We start from the raw sequence: 22,849 nt of genomic DNA, 5'->3' as shown, positions 1-22,849 counted from the left end.
TATCAAAAAGGCATCTGCATGCATATCGTATGTTTATTGCAGCACAATTCACAATTGCAAAGATATGAAACCAACATAAGTACCCACTGACCAATGAGTGGATAAAGAAAGTGTACATTTACACCACGGAATACTACTACACCACAGAAAAGAATGAAATAATGTCTTTTGCAGCAACTGGGATGGAGCTGGAGCCCAGGAATGGAAAACCTGAAAATACACTATGTTCTCACTTGTAAGTGGGAGCTAAGCTATGGGTACACAAAGGCGTACAGAGTGATATAATGGACTATGGAGACTCAGAAGGGAGAAGATGGGAAGAATGGTAAGGGATAAAAAAGTACATATTGGGGGCAAAGCACACTACTTGGGTTACAGGTACGCTAAAATCTCAGACTTTACCACTATTTAATTCATCCATGTAACCAAAAACCACGTGTACCCCAAAAGCTATTGAAATAAAATAAAATAAAAAACAAACAAAAAATAGTTTTTGTTAAAGTGGTAAAATAACTTCTTTTATTTTATTTATTTTGATACAGGGTCTCACTCTGTTGCCCAGGTTGGAGTACAGTGGCGTGATCATGGCTCACTGCAACCTCAACCTCCTGGCCTCAAGTGATCCTCCCATCTCAGCCTCCTGACTAGCTGGGACTACAGTGCATGCCACCACGCCTGGCTATTTTTAAAATTTTTTTTGTAGACATGAGTTCTCACTGTGTTACCCAGGCTGGTTTCAACTGCTGAGCTCAAATGATCCTCCAGCCTCGGCCTCCCAAAGAGTGGGATTACAGGCATGAACTGCCACACCCGGCCAACATTTATTATTTTGAAATTGCTTGAAAAATATTGATTGTTTCTAATAGAGCAGCCAGAACTCTTTATTTTGTGTTTTTAATTTCTCAAGCTCACCTCTCAAATTCTCTTGTCTTTGTGCATTCTTGGGCTCCTTTACTAATCACTATTAAGAAATCCTGTGTCAAAACAAATGGCACACGTTCTCGTTTATAGCCAAATTTTTTCTTCTTGTGATCCAAAAAGTGTCCAAAATCTATATGAAACAGCTTTCAAAAATAAGAAATTATGTTATAGTTTGACATATTCAGATACAAAATGTCTTGAATTAATAAATTAAGAACACCAAAAACATTTTAAACAGAGAAAACCATTACTTGTCCATCGTCTTTCACCATGATGTTACTATTGTGACGATCTCCAATTCCCAGAATGAAGGTAGCGACACAATATCCAGCACATGAACGTGTAAACAGGTCAATGGCTGCATCATATCTACAAAGAAGAAGTAAACACCTCATGAGTAGTACGGAAATATAGAGTGCTTCAGGCCAACTTGAGAAAAAAGGGTACAAGCGTCTATTTAAACAATGAAAACAATCACTAACAGGGAATAAGGTAATTATGTCGAAAGATTTTGAGATTGTGAAGTTTTCATGGGTTTCTAAGGAAATTTCCAGATGTTCCCTGACCAAAGCGTAATTCTTATTATAGTGAAAAAATACCATCTCATTAAAATTATTTTTTTCTAATCATTTTAACAATGAATTAGAAATAAAATTTTGAATGTGCAATATTCATTTGTTTAAAAAGAATAAGCAGTAACAATACATTTTAGATAATACATAAAATGAATGTTTAAGATTTTACCAAATCAAAAGTAATTATAATCATTTAAATCCATTAATGTCAAATATTGCAAAGGCTGAGCATAGTTTTTTCCATAGAAAGTACAATTGTTTTCTCTGGTCTAAGTCAGAGGAATACACAAACACTGACAGACTCATCTAACAAAAACTTAGACTAACATAGGAAGAAAGAATAATACAACTCACATTTCTCCTTTGTTCTTGTCTTTGAGCCACTGATGTAGAGTGTGGCTGTTGAACTGCAGTGCACCTTTCAAGCCGCCTTTGCACTGAATTTGCATAATAGTGTGAGAATTTCGCACCACCTCAATAAGTCCCACACAGTCACCGATTGACAGACAACCATAAGGTAACATTCTGAAAGAGGAGCAACACATTTACAATTAAATGATGGAATTTTAAAATAGCAAATATTTTAATAGGCCAAAACATGAGTATTTTATTAGTAAATTTGTCATGCATGACCTTTACTGCCTTTCCCCAATTTTAATTTTCTTTTTTATGGTGTGATAAATATACTCCTGGAATAATCCTCAAAATTACCTGTCATCATTTATTATAACCTTCAACTGAGAAGGTGCTGAACTTTTATCAGAAAAGCATTAAGAAAATTATTGTGGCAATTAAAATTTTACATTTATGACTTTAAAAATATGGGTGAATTTAAAGATGTTTAATTGACATCGAAATAAAACTATAGGGCAGGAGATCTCAAATTTTTGGTCTCAGGACTCCTTTACACTTGTAGAAATTACTGAGGACTCCAAAGAGCTTTTAGTTATGTGAATTACAACTACTGATATTAGAAATTGAAATAGGGAAAGTAACAATTTTAAATAGTTACTAATTCATTTAAAAGCAACAAACCATGACATGTTAATATAAATAACGTATTTCATGAAACAAGAAAATGCATTTAAAAAATGTAGTGAGAAGAGTGACATTCTTTCACATTTAAACATTTTTTTAAATGTCTGGTTTCATAGTACACAGCTGGATTCTCATATATGCTTTTGTATGCAATCTAATGCAATGTTTTAATTGAAGTATATAAAGAAAATCTGGCCTCACAAAGATAGGTAGGTAGAAAAAGGAGTATTACAATAGACTTTTCAGATAATTGTGGTATTTTTCTTTGATACTATTCCAAAACTTGGTAAGTTTCTTAAGTTGCAATATGTAATCTAAAACCATATCAATAAACTTTTCATACTCAGTTACATTAAAATCAATTTGTCTTTCTTGCCTTTTAATGGATCTTTTACCCATACATGATTTTATAGTATCCTGCGCATGGCCATTTGTAGATGTTCCAAATGTTGATACTTTTCATTATACCATACTGAAAACCACAATTGTTAATATAACCAAGAATCTCATTAGAAAGATGTTAAGTTTAGGGACTCTATTAGGTTCAGTGGCAGATACTGAAAATTAGAATTTTCAAAATTCTAAGTTTGAATTTCTAATGAAATTTTTGTTGCAAGCTTGAATTTTATCATTGGCAACAAATACTGTCACAGTTGTTTTCGTCAAAGAGACAGGCACATATTGTTCATTTTTAAGAAAATGTCTGCCAAATATCCATGTCTGAATAACCATAGCTTGCCTACTAGTTATTTTTTAAGTAAAAATCGTGTTCCATCAAAACAGCAGCTAGTTCAGCTCACAACTCAAATAATCTCACAAATGTTTCCCTTTGATACAACTATAATACTTGGGGATGTGACACAAATGCTTTTTAGGATACCTCTCACTTATTAACATAGAAAATTAAATAGGACATGTAGTCAAGGGTGCAGATGTGAGGATTTAAAGAGACAATGAAAAAAAGCGCCTAACATTCAGATTGACACGTGAGTATCCAAAGTTTGGTTTTCCTTGCTCTGTTCTTCTCATAAGCTACTTTCCACTCTTTCCACCTTTCCTTTACTTCTTAAATTCCTAATACAGTCTATACTTATTTTCATTTTCTTACTTAATTCCTTGTAGCCTAGCTTCTACACCTACCATTCTAGTGAGTAAACTCTTAAAGATAATCATGAGTCATTAAATTCAAGTGCTTTTTCACAGACCTCATTCTTTTAAACCCCTTGAAGCCCTTGGCCCTACAAATTGTCAATCACTTCCTCTAGTACTCCTACTTCTTTTGATGACTTCTCTTACACAATCTTTTCTTCTACCTGCCCTGGTAAATAGGGAAATTTCTTAAGGTTGTACTCCTGCTCATTCTTTCTTATTTTATGTTTTTATCACTGTTGAACATGCTCATAGTTCAAAGAATTCAATTGTCTTCCAAGTCCTGTTATTAAAAAAAAAAAGCAGGGTTAAAATTAACCCGATTATGAATTATAGTTTTGCCAAGTATAAATAAAAATGCTGTTATGATTTTACTTAAATAATTTTAATCTCAAGTTAAACTTGAAATAAAATTTTTACTTACATTTACTTGTTAAAAAATATTCAGAAAATATAAGACTAAAAAACCGTTAATAATTCTAATCATCTTAACTTTAGAATCTTTTTTGCAAAGTCACTAATTTACAATTAATGTAATTAACTAGGGTTACATAGTTACCTCCTTTACTCTTTCTTGGCTCTACAATCTTTTTTACAGTCTATTCCTTTGGGGGACGTGGTAGTAGTGGAATGTGGATCTCTCACGACACAGGAAATAATACCAAAAAATGAAATTAGATTCATATAACCTTAACCGTCTTTGGAAAGCAGCAAGGGTTAAGCAATGTATCACGAGTTACGAATCTGAAGTTGATAACAGTTTTGTGCCTTAGCATATCACTTGAAATGTCCACTTTCTTCTTTCCAATACAAAGGTACTACTATTTGTCAGTGACACATTTTTGTATACTAGCTACTCTTAAAATTTATAAGAGGCAAACAAATAAGCCCTTGTCTGGTGTTACCTGCAATTCCTACTAAATGTACCCTGTTGTCGCAGCTAGACTTGACTCTATGTCCACTTATAGGCCAAAGTACTTTGGAGAGAGCGGGCTTTGCCTGAATGACTATGGATTTGCAAAAAGACAAGTAAGATAAGGAAGAACATTTTAGAAGCAACAATGACTAGGAGAAGATGAAGCACAACAGAAAACTTGGTGATAATACTGATACTGTGGAAAGTTGGGTAGAAACCAACAGACTGGTAAAAACTCTAAGATTAGCTGGTTGCATAATTTTGCTGAAAAACTGATTCCAGTATTTGAGGATTTATACAACTTTAGAATTAGAAAATTTCTATTATGAAACTTTCTTTTAAACTCTTAACTTCTGAATGAAACCAGGGGTCTTGTGTGTCTCCTTTGTCTTGTTCCTAATGGTCACACTCCAGAGGCAGTTGCAGAGTGTTTATTAGCTTCTTAGCTCTTTTTACTTAGCTGAATATAATTTAGCTATTCTAAGTCAAGTAAGAGGAGGATATGTCAAAGTACTATAGTGTAATCAACTATTGATAATTACTACTGCATACATTTCTTTTTAGATATATGACTCTATATGCTTCTGTAATTATTAATAGTTCACTTTTTCAGGATAACTTTCAACATACAGGTTGCCTTACTGGTTACCTACCGAAGATCAAGACCTTGATTTTGCCAGATATTTTCCATAATACGAATAATTTGAAGTGTTAGCATATCTTGCCGTAAATCTGAAATTCAAATAATATGTATCACCATTTAATGCCACAGATGCAAATTTGGGGATCACGCCATCACATAGTTTTCAAATGAAAAACAAATACAGCTATATTTATCTTCAAAAGAAACTACAGGAAAGCAATATTCTGATTCTTTTAAAAAAATGTATAAATGAGTGTGTATGTCCACTCAAAGCCTTTACATAGCTTTATTAATTTATAATTTTTTGAGATGGGGTCTTGCTACATTGCCCAGGCTGGTCTCGAACTCCTGGGCTCAAGTAATCCTCCAGAGTAGCTGGGATCACAAGCATGCACCACTACAAATGGCTCTTAATATTCTGATTCTTAAATCCACTTTTAAAGTCTTTGCATAAACATATTTGAATAACAATGTAGGATAAGTGAGCATGTATCTCATAAAAATTTTTAATTAAAGCATTTATAGTAATTATTTTTCTGAATCCTTAAATTTGAACATATGTTTACATTAAAATATTGGGATCAACAGAATTCACTGCTGAAATGTCATTTCCTATTGAAAACCCATCCATGGATCCTCCTTCACTCCCCCGATAGCCTTTTCCTCCAAATAAGTACCTTCTTTTATATGGTTCCTAAGCAGATTACACTTTTCCTTTGTACCATGCTTGTAATTTCATTTTTATAATTATTTATTTAATGTCCCTCTTTTCTCTGTTAGGCTGTAAGCTCCAAGAGGGCAGGGATTCTGTTTTCTTCACTGCTAAAACCCCAGGGCCTAGCACATAGAATATTTATGGAATGAATGGATACTCACACAGCTAAGCAAATGATAATTAGAAACTGATTAAAAAAAAAAAAAACCAAAACAACAACAAAAAATACTTCTCTACACAGGTCCACGAGAGGGGGGTTGAGGCAGGGAATAGGAAAAAGAAAAAACAAAAAACTGATTTCAGGACTTCTGATCTAAGCCTAGTACTTCTCTTCTTTTCATTGATTATATATGCATATTTCAAAGGTCAAGATATCTGATTAATATTATGTATTTTATCACATGTATGTATTCCTTAAATGGCTTTCAATAGTTTTCATGGTTCATAAATATCCTGGGTATAAAAAGATAGCTAAATTCATGCATCGTAAGCTCATTAATACTCTTCCTTACCATCCCCATTTTTAAAGATGATCTCATTGTTCTGAAACAGTAACTCTGACATGATGTCTGGGTTCTCCCAATTCAACCACAGTGGCCTTTTTGCAGAGGACATAATTCGACACTCTTCAAGCCTTTAAAATATTTAAAAACTTTATTAGGCACCTTTGCTTTATTATTCCTTTACCCTCAAATTTATTTTAAAATATAAATACCATACAGCTTTTTGAAGTGTTATAAAGATTTAAAACTTTCTCAATTTTTATTTAGGAATCCATTTCTAAGGAGTATAAAAAAATACTAAGTTTTAGAAGTTATATAATTGCATATGAATTTCCAACAAATATATGGAAATATACCATTAGTTTTACAGATATTACATTTCCATTTCTTATCCTATGATAACAGAAATTCTGGCCATAGAAGGTTTTAAATTCTATTATTTAAGTAGTAAAAACTCATTCTGAATAAAGGCAGTACTGAACTTAAGATAATTTACTACTCTTATTTTGAGGGTAGGAGAATGACAGCGAGAAGCATAGATTATTGAACATTCTAATTATAATAGACATTTTGACTTTTCTCAAGATTTTATCCAGAAAAGGTATTTATTTAAATATATCAATGAAACCCCCAAGAAAGTACCTGAGATTTCCTAGTTGATGAGCAGGGTTTAGAGGAGATAGAAAGCCCTGCAGAGCATCCATGAAATCTGGTCGCCTCATTTGCTCAACTAAAAACTTCATCTGTACCTGATTTAAAAAAAGGATAGTAACAGTAAGAAACTGACTTAATAAAAGGTAAAACTAACTGCTAATCTCTTTTATACATGAGAACCTCAGTACTGTACAGTCTCTGAATCTACATCCTAGACTGGCTGCCTTCTAATTAAGAGGGTTTCTATAACAACAGAGCAGCAACACTCAGAGACAGAAGCAAGACTGGCAGCACTGTGTACCCCTTCCTGTAAGAAGATGAAATCTACTTGGTGATAGTGGCAATGCTTTTGGCTGTAGAGCAGGGCTAGTCAATTATGGCCGGCAGGTCAGCTGCCAGTTTTTGTAAGTTAAGTTGTATTAGAATACAGCTATACCCATTCATTACATATTGGCTACTTTTACGAGAATAGCAAGAGTTGAATAGTTAAGACAGAGACCACATGGGCCTGCAAAGTCTAAAACAGTTACTATCTGGCCCTTTAAGAAAATTTGCTGATCTGTGTTCTCGAGGAAAAACTAAGGAGACCATGTTGTATTAGCTTAATAACCTTACTTTTAGGCTTTTAAGAAAACACAGCATTCATACTCTCATTGTTAGGTAAAAGTGGTCTAGTGAGGCTAAAAGAAATTGTTGGGAAAAGGACTTATAAAAACATTTGTTACATGGAGTCTCATATTATAATCAGGTTTTAGTATGTGGCTACAAAACAATATCTCTTTTTAATCAATTCAAATCAGAGCCCAGACTGCTGAATTATCACGCAATAGCTGGGATTTTATTTTAGGAAACCTTCACCTTTTGAAAATATAAAATGTGAGTAGGGGGAAAAAGTGGTTAGGAGCCAGGAATTAATAATAAATTAATTTTCATGCTGGAATTTAAATAATAAGGTTTATTTTTCTTCTTGTTACATATAAATGGTTAGAAAATCTAGTCATCACTGACTAGATAGCTCTTGTTCATGTAAAGGCATTTCTATCACTGACAACTCTAATAGCACAGTGCTTCATGTATTTTATCACTCATTGTTAGGACAAAACACAAAGCCACTCAAAGTAACTGCTCTTGTTTCTATGACTGCAATCTTGGCTCCCTATGAAAATCTCATTTAAGCCAATAATGATCTGAGTAATGAATTTCATGTTCCTAATTAATCCACTGTATCATAGCCAATTTGTGACATAAAAACTCCAGCTTAGAGGAAATGCCTATACAGATGGTCTCCAACTTAACGATTTTTCAACTTTGTGATGGTGTGAAAGCAACATGCATTCAGTAGAAATTATACCTCAAATTTTGAACTTTTATCTCTACCTACATGCATTCAGTAGAAACTATATGTCAAATTTTGAACTTTTATCTCTTCCTACGCTAGTGATATGCAACACAGTATTTTCTTGAGATGCTGGGTAGCAGCAGCCAGCCGCAGCTCCCGGTCAGCCATGCAGTCATGAGGGTAATTGACCAATACTCTACAGTGTACTGTGTGGCCAGCATATTTTGGATACTGTGTTTTGTGTTTTCGCATCCCAACACATCTACAAAATGCCCATTTTTGCCTTTAAGATATTTTCAACTTATGATGTGTTTATCAGGATATAACCCTATTATAAGTCGAGGGACATCTGTATTTACAAATGTATCTAAAATTTAGTTTCTTTTTTCTTAGCTCAGTTACAATATATAAATACAATAAATTTTGTTCTTCCAAGGCAATCTAGTCCCTTCTTGCCCACAAATTCCAGTATCAGAAAGAGTACAATTATTTTCTAACATCCTATATTTGAATTTATATATCACACTTCAATAAAATCAACTCATACACTGTATGACATTTACATTAATACAGTAACTTTCTTTTAAATTTTTTTTTTCCTTCAAGTACTAGTAATGAAGATGTTGGAAAAATTCATTCAGTACTGCTAACTTACATTCTCTGTCCTTTGGGGACTCACTAATAAACGATTTTTTTTTGTTTTCATTTCACTAGAGGTGAGGAATGAGCTTCCTTTTAAGTGTAAGAGGTGGTGAATTTAGGATGTGGTGGATTGGATTGAATAAAGATTAGGGTGTAGGAAAAGGTCATAAAAAAGTTTACATTGGGCTAGACACAGTGGCTCATGCCTGTAATTCCAGCACTTTGGGAGGCCGAGGTGGGCGGACTGCTTGAGTCCAGGAGTTGGAGACCAGCCTGGGCAACAAGGCGAAACGCTGTCTCTACTAAAAATAAAAAAATTAGCTGGGAGTGGTGGCATGCTCCTATAGTCCCAGCTACTCGGGAGGCTGAGGTGGTAGGATGGCCTGAACCCAGGAGGTCAAGGCTGCAGTGAGCCGAAATTGCACCACTGCATTCCAGGCTGGGCAAAAGAGCCAGACTCTGTCTCAAAAAAAAAAAAAGTTTACGTTATATTTCCTACTCTTAGTTATACTAAGCTAGACTGCAGATGACTAGAGTGTGTGATATATTTACTGAGTGACTCGAAATCCATTTTAAACTTGGAAATGTAAAAACTAACTTCTTTCCACTCATTTTCAGGGTCATTACTGAGAGACAATAAATGACAGAATAAGGAAATAATCACTGTAAATACTTAGGGACCTGAATAAGAGAAAGGAAGGGAAAGTAAAGGGATCTAACATTTATTGGGCACTTTCTATGTTCCAAGGATTGTGAAAGGTTCTTTGCATAACTCATGTAATTTAATTCTCACAATGGCCTTACGAAGCAGGTACTATTCCCATTTTACAGACAAAGAAAATGAGTCTTGAGAGCCTACATAATGTGTCTAACACTACACAGCTGAAAGGCAGTGGAACTTGGTTCCAAATCCTAATATGCTTGATTCCAAGGACCATGATCTGTATATACACTGAGCTTCTAAACAACTCTGCCCCATTGCAATGAAAAGAGTCTCAAACACAAACTAGAGTACACACCTTTTGTGTTTCATCCTTTTTCTCCTGTTTGAGAATGTCAGTTAAGTTAATGAGCTTTTCCATTGCCTCGACTTGCCTATTCAGGTGCTTCAAATACATCCCACATGCACGACAATAGGACTCCAAAAGCAGGCCAAACCTCTGGCTAACTGTTTTATTGTGCATCTCAGATCTAAAAGAATCATGCAAAATTAAAAATATATATATAATAGTCTTAACTGAGTATACAAATAATATTTGCTGAACAATTTAAACACTCATTTTCGAAATCCAATAAATGTTGCAATCACACTAATAACAAAATTATTCAAAACCTGTAATTTAGAAGCAAAACCAGTATGAGTTTCAGGTAGTTCCTGAATATGTGATTAAATAAACATCTAGTTTTTAGATTTATTTCAACTAGTTTTCATTTACTAATCTCAGTACAAGATATAAAAACATGAAAAAAGGAAATTGAGTACAAAAATAATCAAATGAAGAGGGAGGGAACAAAGCGCTCAATGAATGCTATTTGATTCTTCTGACACACGCCTATGCTTCTTGTTTTCAACTTAACTTCTGGGTTCCATTTTTAAATTTTAACACTTAAAAAATCATATTAGATATAAATCTTTCTAAATTTATGCAAAATTATATGGTTTATGATCTGTAACTTTTGAGTACTAGATATATCACATTCTACAAAATATTTTTTATTCTTAATTAGCTTGTTTTTCAATAAGAACCATAGGAGTTTGACATTATTTTTCTGAATTTCAAGGTAAAACATTTTTTTCTTTTTTTTGGGATATTTTAATCCACACACGCAGTGAAACCTACAGCAATACTCATCTGGACCTAGAAAATTTTACTTAAGTAGAACAAAAATCTTTAAAAATATTTCAGCTCTCATTCATGACTAAAATTTAGTTTTGAATTTATTACTTTTTAAATTTCAAAGAGCAAAAGTTGAGAAGCTCATCACTGGTACAAAATACTTTTAGTATGGAAAACTCTTCCAGCCAAACATAAACAAAAGTATACAAGTAATACATATTTGTAAGTCTATTAAGAAAGCAAGTAATATGTACCTTAAGAATTTAATGGGAAAATAATTAGACTTACTTTAAATGCCAAAAGAAAAAGTGCCCAATCCTTTGATTAGTCAATGCTTTCTTCAGTAAAAATCTCACAAGCAAGTTATCCAAATATTGTTCATATTTTAGGACCTAGGTGTTTCAAAAACAAAAAACAAATCAGGGTCAGTTTCTGCATGGCTGAGCTAAAGAAAATTTTTTCAGAAAGAAAGTGGCTATTACTGGTCATAAATTTTTTTTTTCTAAAGCATAAAACTAGTTAGTGCAGGTTTTTAAAAAGGAAGTTGTATGGATCTAGAATAAATTACTATTTTAATTAAACATTATTTACTATTTTACATTATTTTACCTGTACTAGCTGAATTAAATACTGAGAAAGTTTGTCATCTGTTAAATATTTTTCCAAGCACCGAACAGCAAAACCTCGAACCATAGGATCTGGGTAATTACAGTCCAGAAGTTCCATAGCCTGTTCAGGTTTGATTGGAGGCCAGTCTTTTACCAAGCAATACATCTGTATATGAGAAAGACAATAAATCATATTTAAAGGGGAAAGACAGTTGTGAATGAGCCATCTAAAACACTGCCTTAACTTCTGATTTTAAAATTAGTTTAGATAAATAACCTCCTTAGAATTTACAGTTCTAATTAGTTTTATCTGTGGAAATAATGTTAAGGGTATTTTTTCTACACTATATTACTATTATTAGTCTATTTCATTTCTTTTATTTATGCAGACTTTCTGAGAGAAAACAATTTTAAGTGACATACCAATTTGTACAACAGTTATCTAGTATTCTCAAACATACATTTACCTGGGCTACTTCATCTCTAGAATTCCATTTAACAGACAGAAGCAATTTGGGTAGAATTTCGGGGATAGTTACACAATAGTGTCTGTGTGGGAGAAACAAAATAAAAATAAACACTCTTGCATGCTATTCAAAAGGTTTACATGTCTAACTTCTCAATATGCAATCTGTAAGAAGTCCCAAACTTCTTACATTACTAGCCTTTTTAAAATTCAAAGGACATCAGTGCTTAACACTACAGTTGGAAATATATTTACATACATACTTAGGCACAGTTATAATGGCAAAGAACACAAAAGGAAAATGCAAATGGATTATAAAGTACTTAAATTTAGTTAATAGTTAAGAAAAATTATGAATATATGTTATACCACTCTTCATATAGTTCATATTTTTCATCTACTTATGCAATATGAATGAATCATAGAGTCACCACTTCTACTATGATTACTGGACAAAATTTATGTCTTAATGGACTTTCTGCAGAAATGCACTGCAACTGGTTTATTTAAGTATACCAGTATCACCAACAGCAGGGTAGTTTCTTCATAAATGAAAATAAGGCATTATACTATTTGAAGAAACGTAAGAAAAAAGAAAAATGAAAGGGAAACCCTAAAAATTATAATATCTAGACCAACTAAATCATATCTAAATTGACCTAAAACTACTATTTTAACAATCCTAAAGAAAGTCGTATCAGGAATTCAGAGTAAGAAAAAGCATTTAATGTGCCAACTACCAATGTAGTATGATTTTCTACAAGTATCAATTTACAGCCATTGTGTTTAAAAAGGCAATGTTTATAGTTTAAAAATCATGTAAATTCTACTTTATTTATTCTAATAGGTATGGTAAAAATATACCGAGATCAGCAAAGTCAGTTATTTTTTCTGCAATAAAGAAAAAGAAACAGAGAATCTCCATTTCAGCACTTACCTGTGGCTCCACAGAAAATCTTTCTCCTGCTCAGTGATTTCAGAGAGAGGATCTCGTGTAGAAATTGCTTTGAGCTGTTCTTTGTCATTTTCCCTTAATTCATTGTCTCTAGCTAGCCTGTTACTCTGTAAAATAAAATTATATCTTATGTAGTTTTTTTTTTGTCATATTTTCCCCCTCTGGATTCACGGATGATTTACAAAAAAAGCAAATAAATTTTCAATAAACTTTACATCGCTAATTAACTGTTGTAAAATAATTTATTCTCATTGCAAGACTTTATTTTCAGAGACAGGAAAGAGCCAATCCAAGATATAATATTTGTGGAACAAATCCAGTAATTTATTTGGTTAATATTACACCAATCACAGAATAGTAACTGCTGAAGTTAGCCAACAACAAGACCAGATTAGGATACTAGAGGATGGTAGTGAACAATTTACTTTTCCTCCTGACGAGGATCTTGTTAACTTATCTGTGAATGTTTTTGATATAAGAGACTAAGAAACACTAAAATAATAAAAATGTAAACTCTTTCATGTCCTTTGCCTAAACAAATCCTTATGATCACTGCAAGGCTTTCAAATTTAAAAAGTAGAAATCAGTAAGAAAAAAAGAATGAAAAACACCCCCATTAAAACACTGTATCCTGAATATTAGAAAATTAAAAATAATTTTTTTTGTATAATTCCAAGCAATGTATATTCCCTGCAAATATAGATATATTAACTGTGTAATGAACAATGAGTACATATTAATGTATTATGCAAAACAAATATAAACCCCTTAGGATGGGTTACATATATTTCTAAGTAGCTAAAAATGAAAGCAGACACCCATGCCACCTGGTTTGTATGTGTTTATATGCTGTTAACTTATTCAGCAGGATGAAGAAATATTACTGGCACATATTTGTTCAAGTATTTATTAAATATGTACTATGTACCTTGTTTTGTTCTTGCTGTTGGGATTACAAAACAGTAAAAGACTCTGCACTTACAGAGCCTCAGTTATAGTGGGAAATCAAATAAATAAAAATATTGGAAAATTGATATAAGGTACTCTGGATGATGTAACAGAGAATGATTGAGAACACAGTATTTGTGATTCAAGTAACAAGAAGGAACCTTTATCCACACTACTTAGGGAAAGACTATTGCAGATGGAGAAAACACTGAAAGCCTTCCTCCCACCCCAGAAATAACTAGTTTGGTGTGAAGGAAGAAAGCCAGTGAGCCTGATGGGCAATAGACAAGGGAGAGAAGAAATGTAAGCTGAATTCAGACCACATAAAATTTGCAGGCCAGTGTATAAAGTTGGGATTTTATTTTTATTGATAGCTATTTAAAGAATGAATACCTTGATTTGATTTGTACTTCATAAAGATTATTATGGCTTCTCTGTGAAAGGAGGGAGACCAGTTAGGAGGTTATTGCAATAGTCCAGGAAAGAGAGAATACATACTCAATCCTCGATTTACCAGGAAAAGAAGTTGCTACTGTTTATTTACTTATTTTTATTTGTTTACATTTTAAATGTAAAATAACTTAAAGAATAAAGTGATGGGGAAAACAATTTTATTAGACATTTTAATAAGAATTTAAATATTATAAAACCAAATTCTTATCTACATTTTTCTGGTTTTGAAGATAAATATATCATTGTCAAACTAGAAACTACATTGTCAAAATGCAATATTTTTGAAAACTCTTGACGGCTCATAACTGTTGAAGGAAGGGCCATCTTTTTTCCTCTGTAACTGCAAAACATTACTACTCTATAAATACCAATCAGAATGAGTCGTCGCTCAAGGAGTTATTTTATTTCTACATCATCTTTTTCCTTCTAGTCACATTTGTAGACACAGCTACTTTCAGCATTTGTCCATTTAAACAGTGTATCAGGTAAATTGTTAAAGTAGATTTAGAGGTTCAAGAAAATTAAAAAAAATTTTTGGTGCATATAGGAAAAGATGAAAAGAATATTGTAAAACATGAGGCTGTTCAGGTTCTTGTCACAAAATACTGTGTGATGAAGTCATTCTGGTGGAATGACTAACTGAATGTGAATACAAATTTCCTTTTTGTCTTTAGAAATACTACCAAATTTCCTTTTTGTTGTTAGAAATATATTCTTTACTCATCATTATCTTGAGTTTGAGAAGACTTAAGATAACTAAGAGACAGTTTAGGTACTGTCATCTGACATTTCATTTATATAATAAACTTCAGCATGATTAGCATTTAGAGTAGTGGTTATCAACTAGGGTGATTTTATGTCCTCCTGACCTCCCAGGAACCTTGGCTAATGTCTGGAGACATTTTTGATGGCCATAACTTAGCAGGATGGCACTACTGGCCTGCAGTAGGGTAGAGGACAGGGATGCTACATCCTGGATTGCACACACAGAACGGCTCCTACAACAAAGAATTATTTGGTGCAAAATGTCAATAGTGCTGAGGTTGGGAAACTGCTCTAGGCTGCTACTATCTATCTGCATTCATATTACGATTTCTCTAATGCTTGTGAAATATCTTCCTCGATCAGTTTTCATCTGTCATCATTCTGGGTGAAAAGTGAAAAATTCTGATTCTCAAGTGTCCAATGAAAGCCTAAAAGAAACCAACCAACTAAACAAAAAAATTACAAAGACAGTGTCTGCAGATTTCTTCTATGCTTCTGGAAAGATGATGCAAGACACTGGGCAATGCAATAAGAAAACTGAAGGATGATGTAACGTGATGATTTACTTCACTATTTTATCATCCTTCTAGGCTATTCTATCCTTCTTTTATATTTTCATATTATTTTAGTCTTTTTTTAGCATAGTTGGAAACAATGAATATGGATAAAATAATTTCTAGAATGATGAAATAGTAAAATATTTAAGATACAGAAAAACTAAGATCCCATGTCGTATCTTAGATTCACAAGTTTCCAATAGATACAAATTGTAACTGAAAAATAGAAGTTTTATTCTACTATAAAATAAGCAGATTTCTTTTCTTTGAAATAAAAGTTCTTTTAAGAAAGAATAGTCATCAAATATCAATCCTTACAAAGAGTTAGAATTGTTCAAAAAATAAAGTCATATATTTTAAATTATATATGCAGAAAAGATAATTCATTTTCCCAAAAGTAGTGGTAAACGCCTTACTGAGAACACAGCTATGAATCAATAAATCAGGATTCCTAAGTGCAATATACCAGGTCTTGGTGCTGCTGTTACTGTTAATGGGATACATGTGTTTTGGACTTCTTGGCCCAAAATTAATTGGCTGGTTTATCTATAGCCAACAAGGCCAAAGAAAAAGTAATACATTTGGAAACACCAATGAACACAAACATCTTCTCTTGGCATTGACACCTTTGCCCTTGAGAAATCAGGGAGAGTTAATGGTTCCTGAACCTAGTTATACTGTGGTTCCAAAGCTATGGCCAAGATTAGACAACCAGATCAATATTTAAATTCCACCTTATATACACTCTTTCCTGGGGAACCTGGGATAACGTGGTGAAGACCTGCTGTTTTCTCTGCTTCCAAGCTTAACTAACAATGTATTTATGCAGGCGTACCCTGTATTATTGTGCTTTGCTTTACTATACCTCACAGATATTGCATTTCCAACAAACTGAAGGTTTGTGGTGGTATCCCTACATAAAGCAAGTCTCCTGGCACTGTTTTTCCAAATGCATGTATTCATTTTTTATCTCTGTGTCACATTTTGGTAATTCTTATAATATTTTAAACTTTTCATTATTATTATACATTATGATGATCTGTGATCAAAGATCATTGATGCAACTGGGGGGCACTATGAGCCAATTAAGATGGTGAACTTATTCGATTAAGTGTTGTATGTTCCGACTTCTTCACCAACCAACCCTTGCTCATCTTTCCCCCTCCTCTCAGGACTCTCTATTCCCTGAGACACAACAATATTGAAATTTGGCCAATTAATAACCCTACAATGGCCTCTAAGTATTCAAGTGAAAGGAAGAGTGCCGTGTCTCTTGCTTCATTCACATCAAAAGCTAGAAATGATAAAGCTTTGTGAGAAATGCATGTCAAAAGCCATACAGGCCAAAGGCTAGGCCTCTGGTGCCAAACAGCCAAGTTGTGAATGCAAAGGAAAAGTTCCTGAAGGAAACTAAAAGTATTACTTCAGTGAATGAAGTATAAGAAAACAAAACAGCCTTAATGCTGAAATAGAGAAAGTTTTAGTGGTCTAGATAGAAGATCAAACCAGCCACAACTTTTCCTTAAGTCAAAGCCTAATCCAGAGCAAGGCCGTTAACTCTTTTCAATTCTATGAATATTGAGAGAGACAAAGACGCTGCAGAGGAGAAGTTTGAAGCTAGCAGAGGTTGGTTTAAGAGGTTTAAAAAAGAAGCTGTGAAGCAGCAAGTGCTGATGGAGAAGCTGCTGCAAGTTCTCCAGAAGATCTAGCCAAGATAACTGATGAAGGTGGCTACACTAAGCAATAGATTTTCAATGTAAACAAAAGAGTCTTATAATGGAAGAAGATGCCATTTAGGACTTTCACAGCTAGAGAACAGAAGTTAATGCCTGGCTTCAAAGCTTCGGGCTGACTCTCTTGTTAGGAGCTAATACAGCTGGTTAACTGCAATGGCAGGTTTTGAGAGGACTGACTCCAAATCTGAAAGAAGTTCTATTGTGGGTAAAATGCTATCAAATAGCATCACATGCTGCAGAGAAATCTTTCATGAAAGGAAGGGTCAATCAATGTGGCAAACTTCATTGTCGTCTTAAAGAAATTGCTGTAGCCAGTCTAACGTTACTTCAGCAACCACCAGCTTGATGAGTCAGCAGTCATCAACACTGAGGCAAGACCCTCCACCAGCAAAAAGATTACAACTTGCTGAAGGCTTGGATGATCATCAGCATTTTTTAGCAGTATTTTTAAAGTATGTACATTGTTGTGTTAGACATAAAGCTATCACACACTTTACAGATGACAGTATAATGTGAACAGAACTTTTATATGCACTGGGAAACCAAAACATTTGTGACTCTTTTGTGATTTTTGCTTTAGTACAGTGGTCTAGAATCAAACTCACAATACCTCAGAGGTATAGCTGTACTTCAGTCTCAACTTCAAGGTGACTATCTCAGAGAGGTCTTTCCTGAAATATATATATATATATTTGCTTTTCCCCACAAATCCTCAGTTAGTTATTCTTAGCTCACTATTGTTTTTCCTTCCTGGCACTTAACATGATTTATACAGCTGACCCTTGGACAATATAGGGGATAGGGGCACTGATCTCCTGTACAATTGAAAATCCATGTATAAATTTTGACTCCCCAAAAACTTAACTACAAATGCCTACTGTAGACTGGAAGTCTTAACAGAAACATAAACAGTTGATTAACACTTATTTGGTACATATGTACTATACACTATATTCTTGGAATAGAAAGTGAAAAGAGAACGTCATTAAGAAAATCATAAGGAAGAGAAAATTCATTTATAGTACTATACTGTGTTTACTGATACTGTACATTGATGCTGTCTTTTGGCCGGGCATAATGGCCCACACCTGTAATCCTAGCACTTTGGGAGGTAGCGGAGAGAGGATCACTTGAGCTCAGGAGTTCGAGACCAGCCCAGGCAACATAGTGAGACCCCATCTCTCTCTCCTGTTTTTTGTTTTTTGAGATGGAGTCTCACTCTGTTGCCCAGGCTGGAATGCAGTGGCGCAATCTCGGTTCACTGCAACATTTGCCTCCCGGGTTCAAGCGATTCTCCTGCCTCAGCCTCCCAAGTAGGTAACAGGCATATGCCACAACGCCTAGCTAATTTTTGTATTTTTAGTAGAGATGGGGTTTCACCATATTGGCCAGGCTGGTCTCGAACTCCTGACCTCGTGATCCACCTGCCTCGGCCTCCAAAAATGCTAGGATTACAGGCATGAGCCACTTACCCAACCTCTTATTAAAAAAAAAAAGTTTGGCTGGGTGCGGTGGCTCACGCCTGTAATCCCAGCACTTTGGGAGGCTGAGGTGGGTGGATCACCTGAGGTTAGGAGTTCGAGACCAGCCTGACCAGCATGGAGACACCCCATCCCTACTAAAAATACAAAAATTAGCTGGGCATGGTGGCGCATGCCTATAATCCCAGCTACTCAGGAGGCTGAGGCAGGAGAATTGCTTGAACCCTGGAGGCGGAGGTTGCAGTGAGCCAAGATCGCTCCACTGCACTCTAGCCTGAGCAATAAGAGCAAAACTCCATCTCAAAAAAACAAAAACAAACAAACAAAAGTGTATGTTGTCTGTTTACAAGATGAGTTGTCTGTCTGAAATAAGGGCAACTGCAACTGCAGACCTCAATATATGGTACACATCAAGCAATTCAACTTTTTGCCTGTAATCTCATGACTTTTCTCTGCTTCTTGAGAGCACCTCCAGCATCACTAGAGGCTCTCCTCACAGGCTTCATAGTGTTATTCAGTGTTCACAGTATTGCACTAACCATGACGAAAAATATGCAAGAACTGAGAGAGATCACTTTTTACTGCAATAAACAATTTACTGAAGTGATGAAGTGCTCATGTAGAGATGATCAGCATTACACAGCATTTCTGTTTGTTTGTTTTGTTTTGTTTTTTCAGACAGAGTCTTGCTCTGTTGCCCAGGCTGGAATGCAATGGCGTGATCTCGGCTCAATGCAACCTCTGCCTCCCGGGTTCAAGCGATTCTCCTAACTTAGCCTCCCAAGTAGCTGGGATTCCAGACACATGCCACCACACCTGGCTTTTTGTATTTTTAGTAGAGACGGGATTTCACCATGTTGGCCAGGCTGATCTCGAACTCCTGACCTCAGGTGATTCACCTGCCTCGGTCTCCCAAAGTGGTGGGATTATAGGCGTGAGCCACTGCGCCCAGCCTACATAGCATTTTAAGTGTATATCTGCAACGCTTGAGCTTACTACAATAGAAACAGGAGGTGGCTATGAAATTATTACAGTAGTACAGTATGTACTACAGTTAATTTTATGCAGATACAATTTAATATTGCATCTTTATGTATTCTGCATTTCTCTTGACTATGAGTAGTACCATGTATGGTCTGTGTTTGTGTGTGTATGTTTTGATAAATTTTAACTTTTTATAATAGATTTGTGTATATTTTATGGTCGTAAATGATAAAATAGACTTGTATCTACATATATTTTATGGATTCATGACATACCTAACTTCAGTTTTTTTTTTAATACTTCTAGGCTATGTAGTTTGTCTCCAAGTATTTTCAAATTGTCACAAATCTCCAAAAAATTTTCCAATGTATTTATTGAAAAAAATCCACATATAAGTAGATCAGTGTAGTTCAAATCCACGTTGTTCAAGGGTCAACCGTAATCTTATATTTCTGCTTTTATCTGCTTAATATCTATTTTCACCATTAGAGTGCATACTCAGTGAAAGTCTGTTTAGTTCATGACTTTATTACCTAGTGCCTTTCCCAGTGCTTTACACAGAGTTGGCACTCAATAAATGTTCATTAAATGAATGAAGGCTTTAAAAAAGCAGAGTTGCAGTAAAATATTAGCATACAGAGAACTTAATTATATTGCAATATTGGTCCTAGAGCTCACAGTATCTATGCCAGTAAAATACATGGATCCTTTTCCATAAAGAAAGTATGTACCTAAATCCACAGATTATGACTGACACTTAATAAACTCAGTGATTTGCCTTACCAGTCCTGCGTGGGAATAGCTAAATCCTGCTTCTCGGGACACAGACCAATTGGCATGCTCTTCAATCACTGACATATCTGGGAACTTTACCACACTGCTGAACCAGTCAAACTCCAACTCTAAGCATGGAGTTTCCTAAGAGATGGAAGAAAAGCTATTATATATACATAAGAGAGAAGGCTTGACTGCCACTATAGTCAATATAAATTAGACTGTCATCTAATTTATGACAATAAAAACCTTACTTTATTTGGATTTGATCCAGTAACACCAATAGGGTTCAGCAAATCTTCTAATCCATGAGGTACTGGCCAAAGATTCAAAGCCATTTTTCCAGATACTAGAGTGTCTGTGTAATCAAACAAGTTTATATTTCCCCATGCCAATGGACAGTGTTCCTTAAAAAACAAAGAAAAATACTCACTAGTCTAAATTATAAAACACATTTCAAAACACTTTTCTTCGCCAGAAAGGAAAATTCAGCAATCATCTCTATAATAATGGGAATATAATATCTAAAAAAAAAAGTTGATTTTTCAAAGCTTAAGCCCGTTCTTTCCTTTTTCCCCATTTGAAATTACATGTATTTTAATTATAAACAGAAAATATGAACCAAAGCAAGCATGAGATATTTGCATACAATGCCTGTTATATAGTCACTTTGCATTTTTAAAAATGGTATCAATAAGAACTCAAAACATATTCATCATAAATAAATTCCTGAAGCTCTCCCAAGGTATTCTTCTATATTTGTTAAAAATTTAAAAATAGGTTTGATTTATTAATATTTTCTTAAATAAAAAATAACATCCATTTTGTCAAAAAATTCAATCAGTGGTATAATCAGGAGTTTTTAAAGGTAAACATAATTCATGGGAAGGGGAACATCACACACTGGGACCTGTCGTGGTTGAGGGGAGCGGGGAGGGATAGCATTAGGAGATATACCTAATGTAAATGACAAGTTAATGGGTGCAGCACACCAACATGGCACATGTATACATATGTAACAAACCTGCACGTTGTACACATGTACCCTAGAAACTAAAGTATAATAAAAAAAAGAAAAAAAAAGATTTACTTTATTTATACATGTTTTATTTGTCAAATAAACATCTATCTTTACCTAAAAAAAATAAATAAATAAAAAAAGATAAAGGTAAACATAATTGTTCCTTTTGAAATACTTTACCTCTTTAGCACCCTTTCGGCCTTTAACAGAGCAAATGGAAAGGCAAAGTCGAGCAGCACGAGGAAGGTCAGGAATGTATATATCATAATTCAGCCATTCATTCCACCTATGTAAAATTTTAAAGAAAAAATAATGTATCAAAAAAAGTCTTCATCCAAAGTATATAAATGACTCCTACAAATCACCAAGAAAAAGATCAACCAAACGACAAACAGGCAAGAGACTGTTTGGAAAGGCACTTTATACGATCATATTCAAATAGTTAAACACGAAAAGGGAGTCATTATTAGTCATACAGAAAATGAAAATCTTATGGAGATATCACTATACATAAGAATGGCTAAACTATAAAGACTGATGATGCCAAGGGGTGGTAAAGTCATGCAGTAATAGGAAATTTCATACACTAAAGAGTATGGGGGTATAATTTGTTACAACCAATTTGGAAAGCATAATCAAATAAAAGTGAGCATATGTATTCCCTGTGACCCAGCTCCAATTCTAGGAATAAAACCACAGAAATGTGTGCATTTGTTAAAAGCAGAAGACATGGGTATTTATTTACTTTGTGACTGAACTATACAACTATGGTTTGTATACTTTTATGCATGTGTGCTATATACGTCACTAAAAAACTTATTTATATTTATAATATATACATAATATAAATACATATTATGAATATATATTATTTATATATATGTAATTTTGCTCATAAAAGTCGAATAGAAAAGGAAAACTAAACAAGGTAAAATGAGATTTCCTATTATGATTATATTTAGTTACTTTCATACATAATATAGTTTTATCCAAAGGAATCCACTAATCTAAATAAATCAGTAGGTAAATAAAGTGATGGATACATAAAGTATTTGAATTGAAGAATAATTATTTTATAAAAGGTAATAAAACTTCGCATTCATAAGGGAAGAATAAAACACTGCTACAAAAAGTGAACAAGATAAAAAAATTATTCAAATTTTAATGA

General features: G+C 34.0%; 1 protein-coding gene across 1 annotated transcript in view; it reads right to left on the bottom strand.

Moving 5' to 3' along the window:
• PIK3CA (phosphatidylinositol-4,5-bisphosphate 3-kinase catalytic subunit alpha) overlaps window positions 1–22,849 on the bottom strand; it is a gene marked incomplete at its 5' end in the record, with an annotated part of 36,147 nt that overhangs the window by 3,364 nt on the left and 9,934 nt on the right. The window contains 14 exon segments of the mRNA NM_001260668.1: window positions 913–1,064; window positions 1,173–1,290; window positions 1,851–2,021; window positions 5,253–5,331; window positions 6,470–6,591; window positions 7,103–7,209; window positions 10,115–10,286; window positions 11,222–11,325; window positions 11,543–11,707; window positions 12,009–12,090; window positions 12,945–13,069; window positions 20,670–20,804; window positions 20,915–21,067; window positions 21,862–21,967. Of these exon segments, the coding sequence (NP_001247597.1) occupies window positions 913–1,064; window positions 1,173–1,290; window positions 1,851–2,021; window positions 5,253–5,331; window positions 6,470–6,591; window positions 7,103–7,209; window positions 10,115–10,286; window positions 11,222–11,325; window positions 11,543–11,707; window positions 12,009–12,090; window positions 12,945–13,069; window positions 20,670–20,804; window positions 20,915–21,067; window positions 21,862–21,967 (1,791 nt within the window).

The sequence above is a fragment of the Macaca mulatta genome, chromosome 2 (genome assembly GCF_049350105.2).
Source record: "Macaca mulatta isolate MMU2019108-1 chromosome 2, T2T-MMU8v2.0, whole genome shotgun sequence".
Taxonomy (NCBI): domain Eukaryota; kingdom Metazoa; phylum Chordata; class Mammalia; order Primates; family Cercopithecidae; genus Macaca; species Macaca mulatta.
This window is presented reverse-complemented; position numbering and strand designations above follow the sequence as displayed.